Source organism: Geotrypetes seraphini, chromosome 4 (assembly GCF_902459505.1).
Source record: "Geotrypetes seraphini chromosome 4, aGeoSer1.1, whole genome shotgun sequence".
Taxonomy (NCBI): domain Eukaryota; kingdom Metazoa; phylum Chordata; class Amphibia; order Gymnophiona; family Dermophiidae; genus Geotrypetes; species Geotrypetes seraphini.
In genome coordinates this window covers 194828893-194841035 of record NC_047087.1, presented here as the reverse complement: position 1 = coordinate 194841035, position 12143 = coordinate 194828893, and the positions used below count along the sequence as shown (strand labels likewise).

Here is a 12143-nt window from a genome sequence, read left to right as displayed (position 1 = left end):
CCAGCTGCTCCTCCCACTAGGCAAAAACTGATCATCCCAAATCGCCAAACTCCAACTTTGCCTCTTTGACATGAAAACCTGGATGACAAACAACAAACTACAGCTGAACGCCTCCAAGACCGAACTTTTATGGATTAGGGAAAAAAGTACCAAATACACACGCCCAACACTACCATGGGACTCCACTTCACTAACAGCAGCAGATCAGGTACGCAGCCTAGGAGTAACATTAGATGGCCACCTGTCCCTGTCCACCCATATATCTCAAATAGTCTCTACCGCCTTCTACTACCTCTGCCAACTGAGAAGGATCAAACCTTATATCTCCAAACCTGACCTAACCCAATTCCTCTATGCCTATGTTCTCTCAAGGATGGATTACTGTAACTCCCTATTTAATGAAGTGGCCAAAAAAGATCTCAAATGCTTCCAGCATGTACAAAACACAGCCTCCTATACAACCTCAACTACCATGACCCCATCTCCCCAGCCCTCCGCACAGAGCACTGGCTCCCGATCAACCAACGTTGTGTATTCAAGGCCCTGGTAATAGCATATAAAATAATCTACGCCACCACCCCAGCCTACATAGGATCCAAGCTAATCCTGTACAGCTCCACCCGCCTCCTCCACTCTGAAACGCCTATGCATCCCCTGAGGAAGGTCCCTCCTGTCAGAAACCGTCCACAAGCACTCCTACAGCCACTTCATCCCCCATCTCTGGAACCAACTCCCCCTGCAAATCAGCCTACAGAACTCCTTGATGACCTTCCAGAAAGCGGTAAAGATCATCCTCTTCAACTGAAATTTCAACTGCAATCATCCCTTGACCCCCTTATATTCCCCCCCACCTCCTTTCTGTACCCTCCTCGCCATTCCTGACTTATATTCAAGTTGCTGTACAGTCTTTGTACTGTCCAAATGTATTCCACTGTGAATGTTCACTTGTAACCCATTCTGAGCTACTGGGAGGACGGGATAGAAATTGAATTAAATAAATAAATAGATATCTTGGATGGAACTTAGATGCTGTGAGTTAGACCCGTTTTAAAAGTGCAAAAAAATTACCCAAACTGATCAGATGACCACTGGAGGGATTGGTATGCTCCCCCACATACACTTCCCAAGTGGGCACTAAACCCCTCCCACCCCCACCCCCACCCCCAATATCTGAATGAAACAATACATACCTGTCTCTAGAGCAGTGGTTCCCAACCCTGTCCTGTAGGACCACCAGGCCAGTCGGGTTTTCAGGATAGCCTTAATGAATATGCATGAGAGAGATCTGCATATAATGGAGGTGCCAGACATGCAAATCTGCTCCATGCATATTCATTAGGGCTATCCTGAAAACCTGACTAGCACAGCATCTGGTATGAAAAAGCATAATACAACATCACAGTGTCTTAAGTAGCCTGGTGAGTGGACTAGTGAGCCATAGAGAGGAGGAACCAGGACCATAAGCCACCCTAACCACAAAATTTATGGTGGAAAATGTGAGCCTACCAAAATCCTACTATACTGTCATATTGGTGCCACCTGCAGCTATAAGGGTTATTGGGATAGAAGACAGGTGGGTATAGTAGGTTTTAGGGGGGTTTTAGAGGGCTCATCATACATTATAAGTGGGTTATGGAGAGATGGTGCCCCACTGCTCTACTGGTATATACATGTGGCCAGTCTATTACAATACTGGTCCTTCCCAAGTCCAAATGGTCTAGATAAAAAAGTTTTGAACTTGAACAGTTTTGTGGTCGAAAATGGCAAACAAATTTAGACATCCTCAGGTTGGACGTCCTGGCATCCAAGACATCTCAGTAGGCAATTTTTTAAAAATGTGGATGTCTTACGGTGTTGCCAGTTTCCAAAATGACTGTTTTTCCACCTCCAACTTTGGACGTCTTGCAAGAAAAGTCAGAAATCTTTTCGAAAATGCCCCTCTACATCACCTGGCTCACCTTTATCCACATTTATTTGCACCTTCAAAGAAATGAAGTGAATTGGTGAAGCAAGATTTCCCTTGGCTGAACCCGTGCCGATTCTGACCCACTGAGCCTTGTTTGCCTACATGCTCTGTAATTTTATTCTTTATAATAAGTTTCCACTATCTTGTTCGGAACGGCAGTCAGGCTTACCAGTCTGTGATTTCCCAGACCACCCCTAGAACATTGGCCACCTTCCAATCTTCAGGTACTACGGATGATTTTAATGACAGGTTACACATCACTAATAGCTGATCAGCAATTTCATGTCTGAGTTCTTTCAGTACCCTGGGGTGTATTTCATCTGGACCAGGTGATTTATCACTCTTTAACTTGTCAATTTGACTGAGTACGTCTTCCAGGTTCACTGAGATTTCTTTCAGTTTCTCTGCATCGTCACTTGTGAAAACCAATTCTGGTTCAGGCAGATCTCTTGCATCTTCTGTAAAGACCGAAGCAAAGAATTCATTCAGTTTCTCTGCTATGGCCTTATCCTCCCTCAGTGCCCCTTTTGCTCTTTGATGGTCTAGTGGACCCCATGAACTCTCACACAGGTTGTCTTCTTCTGATGTACCTGAAAAAGTTGTTACTGTGTTTTGGAGGCATATGGCAGGGCTTTGGGGTTAATATGGACAAATCTGAGATTCTCAATATCAATTTGGATTCTGCCTGTGTACAGGTATTGCAATCTCATTTCCCGTTTCACTGGGTGTGTAAGTCGATTAAATATCTGGGGGTTCAATTAACATCGGATGTTGTCAAGTACCCTTCAGAGGTCGAGTATACTCGAGCCAAATAAATTCCGTCCCCTCCCACGCCGCAGCGCACATGGAACATAGCCGCACACCAGATAGGCATCCACCAAAATTAAGGCATAAATCCACGCAATCCTGCCCTGGGGAATCCATCTGAGCAGTTTTCTTGTGAAAACGAAGCTTGTAGAGGCTAAAAATAACTTTTAATTGAATCAGGAAAATTCAAGATGGCCGTCACGGGTGTTATTTTTAACATAAAACAGCCTGGGAAAAGCACAGGAACACTAAAAACACTGCAATTTTGGGATTTTAGGAGTGGGAGGGGTTAGGGCACACTCCCCAACCTCCCAAAACCCACTTTTGGAGACTCCCTCAAAATCGCTGATTCAGGCTGTCAGCCCAGTACTCACTGTGTAATGTGCTGCTGTGGACTGCTGAAAAGAAAGCTAAAACTGCTTACAGGTAGATCCTTTGACTCAACAAACACACAAACTAGACTGCCGATCTGACTGCCCCAACGGCCCAACACCCATGGCTGGGGACCTCTGCCACTCTCAGACACACTATGCATACAATTTAGTGGAGGGATGCAGTCGGCTCCAATCCCAGGCGCACTTCCACGGAGCTATGCAGTCTGGGCGCAACCCACTAACAGATGAACCTGGTGTGTGCAAGCTCCAAGGGAACAGTCCCTGAGCCCCAATCCGAAGTGCAGGCTGTCCAGAGGGTGCACTGACAAGCAGCCAACACCCCAGAAACAGTCTTTCTGCAAAGTCTACAATCTTCCACAGTCAGAGCTATCTCTATGCGGAACTTCTACAGCACAAGGGTGGCAAACGCGAACTAAACAAATTTGGTTTAAAGAAAAATAAACATGAGCAGAAAAGCCAAGTTCCTACAGTCTGGCTTGTAGGAAAGAAACTGGATTCCTGCGGGGCAGTCCTGAGGGAAGAGCGCAAGATTCTGTATGATGAGGCTTCGTATAAGCTCTGGCGAGTATGGGAAAATAACCTACTAGTCCAGGAACAGAGTGGGGTTGTACAAGAACTTCCAAATGCTCAACCATACTAAAGCCTTGAGTTAAAGCAAGTTTACAAAGTCTCCTGAAGCAGAACCTGTGAAATAAGGATATTGTTGGGTTGGATATAAAACTGCTGGAGAGGGTGCAGAGACGAGCAACTAAACTAGTGAAGGGTATGGAGAAACTGGAATCTGAGGATCGACTTAAAACACTGGGATTGTTCTCCCTTGAGAAAAGGAGACTGCGTGGGGATATGATCGAAACCTTCAAAATACTGAAAGGAATCGACAAAATAGAGCAGAAAAAACTATTTACATTGTCCAATTTGACACGGACAAGAGGACATGAAATGAAGCTAAGGGGGGGCAAGTTCAGGACTAATATCAGGAAGTTCTGCTTCACACAGAGAGTGGTTGACATCTGGAATACTCTCCCAGGGGAGATTATTGCGGAATCGACAGTCCTAGGCTTCAAAAGCAAACTAGATGCATATCTCCTTGAGAGAGGCATATAAAGATATGGTTGGCTATAAAATAAGCCAGGTGTATACCTAGCAGGGCCTCCGCGTGTGCGGATCGCCGGACTTGATGGACCGAAGGTCTGATCCGGAGATGGCGCTTCTTATGTTCTTATGATTTATTTGATCCCCGCCATGAAAATGAGAATTTGAATGGGGACAGACCAGTGTTCCTGACGCCGCTGCTGCAGGCAAGTTGCGGGCACACTGCTGACATCATCTCTGGGACCTTGGGGCCTTTTTCTCTGAGCCCTGTCCACGGTATGCGGCACACCCCTTTTGAGCTCCTTCAGAGCCCAGAGAAGCAGGGAGCAGAGGATTATCGACTTTTACCATGGGGAAAAAAATAGGAAGAGTAAATCAATATCTGGTTCATCGCTAACTACAACTGTAGTAAAAGGTCCTATGGATTTTCATTTAAGGTCTGCTGCTTTGGTAACAGAAGTTGATACTTCCACAATGGTTGCCTCCCTGTCATCCTTTGAATGAACTCCACCTTCTCAACCTGGAAACATATCTTTGGAGGAGATAGCTGTTTCCCCATGAGGTAATCAATCTTCTCCTCCCTTATTTTTACCTCATATGGGAAAGATAATAGGTAATGAGGGTATAGAAATTTCTTTTTTGAAGGCCCCTCTCCCTAAACCAGTTCAGCTGGTCACTGCAATTATTTCTGAAGAAACTGAGCTTCAGGGCAAACAGGTCACTTTACAAAATGTGTGGCAAGTTGTAAAGCGAACTGAGTCTTCCGTGCAAGGGACAATTGCTTCGTTATGTCAATTTTCTCAGGATGGAGCTATTAAATTCTCTGAGGTTGAAAACCGATGAGATTGGTGGGAATGTTGGGAAGATGGGGAAATTTATAGAGACAATATAGGTTGCTGCTACTTCCTTTGCTTAGACCAGGGGTCTCAAAGTCCCTCCTTGAGGGCCGCAATCCAGTCGGGTTTTCAGGATTTCCCCAATGAATATGCATGAGATCTATGTGCATGACCTGCTTTCAATCCATATTCATTGGGGAAATCCTGAAAACCCGACTGGATGGCGGCCCTCAAGGAGGGACTTTGAGATCCCTGGCTTAGACTATTAGCTAGGCGGTATATCACATTAAAAATAAAACTTGAAACTTGTTAAGGACAGTATTTTGTTACATAATCAATTGGAAGCTATGGAAAATCAATTTCGTAGTAGCAATTTGAGATTTTTGAGTTTCCCTATGACATCACTTGGCTCCTTTGGAACTACTGAAAATATATTTGAAAGATATTCTACAATATTCTAAAACTGCCTCTGTCAGTGGAGACTATATACTATATGTTAAAGGATTCCAAGAAAACCAAAGAAAGGCTGGTTTGAACCAACAACCTCAGCACCCTGAGGTTGTGGGTTCAAACCCTGTGCTGCTCCATGTGATCCTGGGCAAGCTACTTAATCCTTCACTGCCCCAGGTACATTAGATAGACTGTGAACCCACCGGGACAGATAGGGAAAATGCTTGAAGTACCTGTATGTAAACTTCTTTGAGTGTTGTATGGCTACAAAAAGGCGGCAAACAAGTCCCAATCTCTTTCCCTCAAATTGCTCCTGATGGTTTGAACTTGTCTCAGTTTCATGAGTCTTCCCAAGAACTAATTACTAAGTATGCCACCTTTTAGCAACCTTTTTCTCAGAAGCAGAGAAAATTTTGATTTTGAAATCATATTTTCCTAAGAAGCAGGCTCTGTTTTGTGGTTAACCAATCAATATGTTTCCAGATGTAGCCATGACCAGAAAACAAAAATACAAACTGGCACACTATGTACACTCTCGGTGAACTAAATGAGACTCAAGTTTGAAATCTAATGCTCAGAGTTTGAAATCTCAGACCAAACTTTGGGTCAAGCCCGAGCTGTTATGCGTCTGTGTCACTCGTTTGCAATGATTGAGCTTCCAGACACAGCTCGGGCATCCAGATAACTGCTCGGGCGTGACCCGAAGTTCGCTCTGAGATTTCAAACTCTGAGCACTGCTTGAAATAGATTATTCGGAGTTTCATTTAGTTCACTGAAAGTGTACATAGCGTGCCAGTTTGTATTTTTGTTTTCTGGTCATAGACGCTATCTGGCCAGTTTTGCAAACTATTTTTCCGTTTTTTTGGGGGGGGTAACCAGATGTGGCCAGGCATACTCGGTTTCATAGGAAGCAGTTCCTACAGCTAAAGGCTAAGGTCTTGGCTGTGGGAGCAATATTGTTCCTTAGATTTCTTTGCAAATGCCTAGTCAATTATGGGAACAATAAATAAAGTATATATTCCAGGACACTTCTGATTTAGAGACTTTTTGTTAGATAAACCTGTACTTCAAGGAATTGATTCTTAATTTTAATATTAACAGGTCGTGTTAAGAGTATAGTTTAATGCTATTGCCTGTTAGTGGTATAAGAATCTGAGTTGGTCACTCCTACAATGTGGTCCATATGATTTAATTTTCTTCTTTTTAGCTATGCTTTGTTATATTGCATTGATTGATTATGCAGTGTATGCTTCTTTCATTTTCCTTGTTTTGCTTTGTTGCATGTAATGATAAATGAGATATAAATAACAAAAATTTGGATTTGAATGCATTATGCACCTATGTGGACAGTACATTTTTATTCTTTGAGACATGGTCTTGAGTGTTACACCCCAGAGCTAGAGATCCATACTTAATTGTTTTCTTGATATTTTGACTGAGTTTGGTGGTCTCTCCTTCAATAAGGTTTGCAATATGTTTTGTATTTATTTTATTTAAGTATTTATATACCACTTATAGCTTAAGTAGTTTACATTCAGGTACTCAAGCATTTTTCCCTATCTGTCCTGGTGGGCTCACACTCTATCTAATGTACCTGGGGCAGTGGAGGATTAAGTGACTTACTCTATCAAAAAATGCAGGACAGTAGGTTCAATTCAACATCCAATGTATATACCAATTCTTTTCTTTAAATTCTTCTGTAATCAAAACTTTAGTAAAGTAATTAACGCCCACAAGGAGGTTTCAGACAAGCCAATGAGGTGTTTACCCTTTCTAGTCTATCAGCAAGATCCATCTAACTGAAGACGGGGATCTGAGGCTCATCCCTCCTTGTATATAGTACATAAGCTTTAAGTACTTTACTAAAAGTTTTGACTACAGAAGAATTTAAAGAAAAATGTAGGTATATGCATTGGAGATTAAGTGACATGCCCAAGGTTACAAGGAACTGTGTGAGATTTGAACCCACAATCTCAGGGTGTTGAGGTTGTAGCTCTAACTACTGGGCCATAACGTTTTTGCTTTTATATAACATTTATGAAACTGTTGATGCTTTTCTTTGACTTATGATGGAGCAGTGATATGCTTGGATTGGGTAACCAACAAATTAATAGCACTGAAGTTGTGTTGAAGTATTTTTTCTCCACCTGAACATATTTTCAGGTTTATTTAGTGATTTGGAGAAGCCTCACAACACAAGAAGTTGAGCAGTTTTTGCACTGGAAGTTCTACTCTTTCCGGAAACTCTTCTAACATAGCATAATACTTATAGACCGTGTTACCAAAAAGGTCTACACGGTTTACAAAAGATTATAAACATTCAACATAATTGTATATTTGAATGAGTCAGCTAGTCAGGTATTTGGAGAAAAGATAGGATTTTAGCTGTTTTCTAAAATGTCTGTAAGAAACAGCTGTGAGCAACAATGATCAAAATTCTTTCTCATGAGAAGCTGCCTGTTTCATTATTAAAATCTTACCTGGCTCTGCCTTCCGCCCTTGATTCCTCAAACACATCCTCATCCTCATCTTCTTGTGGGACTTCTGACCCATTCTGTACTGCCATTGTACAATGCTCTTTGTGCAGGGGATCTTGTGATTCTATCAGAAGGCTTCTCTGTCTCTCACCCATTGTTCCTGTGAAACTCTTGTTGCTTTCACTGTCCTTCTGGCTTCCAATGGCTGAATCCACCTCTTCCTTTTCAGCCAGGATGTCGTCAATGTTGGTTTCATGATAACATCTGAGCGGTACCGAGTCCAGGTCTGTCTCCGAGTACTTCACCGTGCGCTGGATGATGCCTGTCTCCAAGCTGCCTGGATGTTTGGTAGCCCAGGACACTGGCTCTATCTCTACCTCCACATGGCTCACGCTGTGTTTGGAAGACACAGGTCGTTCAGCTTCTGTCTGATGCTTTTCTTGGCAGCCAGGTGTCTGGGATGAATCTGCTAGTAAGGCTGAGTTTGTAGGAAACTGCTGTGAGGAGGCACCTAGAAGAAAGAAGATGTGCAAAAGACATGAGACCTCTACCAATGAGGTGATTTCCGCATCCAAAAAAAACAGACAGAATGAGATAAGCAGAAAAAGAGAAGAACTGAAGAGAGGAAAGAGGACAAAATGGTGGAAGTGAAAACTTTAAAAGTAGAGATTAAAATCAGGACAGTGATAAAGGAGGTGATAAGGAAAACATACGAGAAGCTGATAAAGTAGCAGATTAAATGCAAGTGCATACAGAAGGAGAGATTAAAACAAGGGCCCTCAAAGTACTGGGCTTGAAGGGCAACTGCAGCCCTTTTAAGTTAATCTACAAGTAGGCAAGCCCAAAAAGGTGAAGAGGGCCGCCCCTCCCTACCTTATTCACAAAGTGCCACATGTCCAGGGCACTGCAGTATCTTGTTAAAAAGATGTCAGTGACAAAAGAAAGAGAGAAAGGTTCTACACTTCTCCCTCCATATTCGCTGTGATAGGGGATTAACAGAGCCGCGAATACAGAAAAACCGCAAATAACTTTTTCATATGTTATTTGCTGTTTTCTATTAAAAACCATCGTGAATATGGTGAAACCGCGAATAACAGGGTGGGAGACCTGGCCCGTTCCTGAAGGAGAGGCAAAACACGGTGAAGAAAGTGCTGAGAATCGGCAATTTTCTCTGTAAATGCTTGGAATCAGCAATTTTTCTATGCAAGTTGATGTAATTGGGGGGGAGGAGCCGGCAAGCTAAAAACCGTGAATAATCGAAACCACGATTGCTTAAACCGTGAATACGGAGGGAGAAGTGTAGTAAAGACGAGAGCAGCTCTAAGGGCTCTGCAACTGCATCATCTTATCTGGCACCATAAAACAAAGTGAATACAATCTCCAACGCAATCTAGCCTCATTAAAATGGATTAATGCAATTCAGTTTCCTTCTCTGCAAACTGGGCTCCCCAGCCTGGCTAAGTGCTCCCATGAACATCCAAAGCATGAATGCTGTTAGCTGGCTTGCAAGGAGACATTCCCAGAAACATGTCTGAAGTCAGGGGAAGAAAACAGCAGACCTGCATGGCATTTTTCAGAAGTGCTGGACACCATTTTACTTTCCTGAGCTGCCCACCCAAAAGAGGTGTAAATAAGGTATCCATTTTTGGTCTGCATGCTTTATGCTAATGTTTTGAGGGTTTTAGGGTTTTTTAAATTCTTTATTGATTTTCAAAAGTGCAATACACAAATATATATCATCATATAATATAATAAGTTAAAAGCACATTCAACTTACAAATATGCATAACCAATCATTTTCTCTCACCCCACCCCCCACCCAATGATTATTCAATAAAACACAGAAAAATAGACTATCCCAATAACCTTACCATATTCAGATTAAAAATATCCTCCCACCCTCCTCCCATCCCAGGTGGACATACTCAAAAGTCAAATTAGGACAGAAAAAGCCCCCCACCCACCCTTTCCTGGATGTGTACGAAAATAAACCAAAACTGACTCATAATCAAAGACCTACTATAGTGAGGTAATATATGATGTCAACAGCCACCAAAGCAGCTTAAATAAATTACTGTGCCCCAAACTATCTGCATTCATTTTTTCATATCTATAGCTGGAGCACAAATTTGCCCACCAGCAAGGAAAATTTAGGCGGTCATAATTCTTCCACTTTCAGGCTACCATCTGCATGGCTATCCCAGTCATGACAAGAAAAAGGCGACATTTATAACAATCCATAGGGGGTTTAACATGTAACAACGTTCCACATAAAACATCAGAGGAGGGGCGGGACCGCGGCAGAGAGAAGGCAGCTTGGAAGACCCGATGGCAGCTTGCTAAGATCGCTAGCGCTAGCGATCTTATCCAGGCTGCTGAAATGAGGTAAATTGATGCTGGGAGGCCAGGGGGAACACGCAGGCCTTCCGGGGGAGGGGGGGAGGGGGGTTGTATAGGCCTTCCGGGGAGGGTGCAGTCCTTCGGGGGGGGGGGAGGTTTACAGGCCTTCAGGGGGAAAAGGCAGGCCTTCAGGGGTAGGGTGTAGGCCCTTGAGGGGGGGGGACAGACCTTCAGGGGGGACAAACCTTCATGGGAATGGGCCCTGGTGTAGAAGTACATGGAGGGAGGGAAGGGTGGGTTCAAAGTGACGTGCATATGCTGGACTTTGGGGGGAAGAAATAATGGGTCTAAAAATAGAGGAGAGGGAGAGAGATGATGGGCAATGGGATTTAGGAGGGAAGGAACAGAAAGGGAGAGAAGTTGGACACAAAGGATGGTGTGGGGGGGGATAGAGATACTGGATAGGAGGGTAGTTGGGAAAAGAAAGGGAGAGATGGTGGATCCTGGGGTGGTGGGGAATGAGGGAGAGATGCTGGATGAAAGGGTAGTTGAGAAAAGGTGGCTCTGTGGCTGGAGATGAAAAAAAGGAAAGATGTCAGACCTCCGGGAGAGGGAAGGGAAACAGAAGGGGAGGACAAAAATGGCAGATGGATGGTTATCACGGAGAAAGAAGAAAGAAGGTGACCCTGGCAAGCAAGTTATCAGAAGACACCAGAGCCTGGGACCAACAAGATTTGAATAATGACCAGACAACAAAAGGTAGGAAAACTAATTCTATTTTCTGTTTTGTGATTACAATATGTCAGATTTGAAATGTGTATCCTGCCAGAGCTGGTATTAGACCGCAAACGTGAGCTAGGATTTAAGAGAGAGAGGAAAAGTCTTTTTTGTTTGTTTACACCACAGCGCCAGTGTGGTTAGGAGAAGGCAAAGGGGGTGAAGAGGCTATAAAAGGGGTGAAGAGGTTCTAAAATAAACATACCAGGATGTTTAAAAAAAAAAAAAAAAAAAACAACTATCCAATCAGGCAGGAAAATCGAATCGAAAAATCGATTCAATAGGTTGAATCGAATAGAAATTTTTTTTCCCTGAATCGGACAGCACTAGTATCCACTTTTGGCCAGCATGCTTTATGTTAATGTTTAAAGAGAAACAACACAAAAACTGTGGGGGGGGGGGGGGAAGTTTCTCCAATTGCTTAATTGCTGCTGAAAATTAGTGGATATTCTTGAACAAGTGATTTAATCCATCAGTGCCCATTTCTGGCTGGTTAAATCATGCTATTTAATGCACCCAGGCGCGCCAGCTTACATCTTGCATTGACATGGTATAAGAGGGTGTGCTTAAACATGAGCAACAATTCCAATATAGAAACATAGAAATAGACGGCAGATAAGGGCCCACGGCCCATCTAGTCTGCCCACCTTAATGTCCCCTACCTTTGCCCTGTGAATAGATCCCATGTGCCGATCCCATTTGGCCTTAAAATCAGGCACGCTGCTGGCCTCAATCACCTGTAGTGGAAGACTATTCCAGCGATCAACCACTCTTTCAGTGAAAAAGAATTTCCTGGTGTCACCTCGTAGTTTCCCGCCCCTGATTTTCAACGGATGCCCTCTTGTTGTCGTGGGACCCTTGAAAAAGAAGATATCTTCCTCCGCCTCGATGCGGCCCGTAAGATACTTGAACGTCTCGATCATGTCCCCCCTCTCTCTGCGCTCCTCGAGCGAGTATAGCTGTAATTTGTCAAGCCGTTTTTCATATGGTAGATCCTTGAGTC

At 43.4% G+C, this 12143-nt stretch overlaps 1 protein-coding gene across 7 annotated transcripts in view; it reads right to left on the bottom strand.

The window, feature by feature from the left end:
- Positions 1-12143, bottom strand: part of LOC117360112 (PH and SEC7 domain-containing protein 1-like) — a 350510-nt gene that overhangs the window by 303174 nt on the left and 35193 nt on the right. For all 7 annotated transcript variants that reach the window (XR_004539359.1, XM_033943787.1, XM_033943791.1 and 4 more), the window contains one exon: positions 8027-8534. Coding sequence is in view for 6 of the 7 variants with exons in the window: in XM_033943787.1 (XP_033799678.1) it covers positions 8027-8534 (508 nt within the window). In the remaining variant the exon portion in view is untranslated. The remainder of the gene's footprint in view (positions 1-8026; positions 8535-12143) is intronic.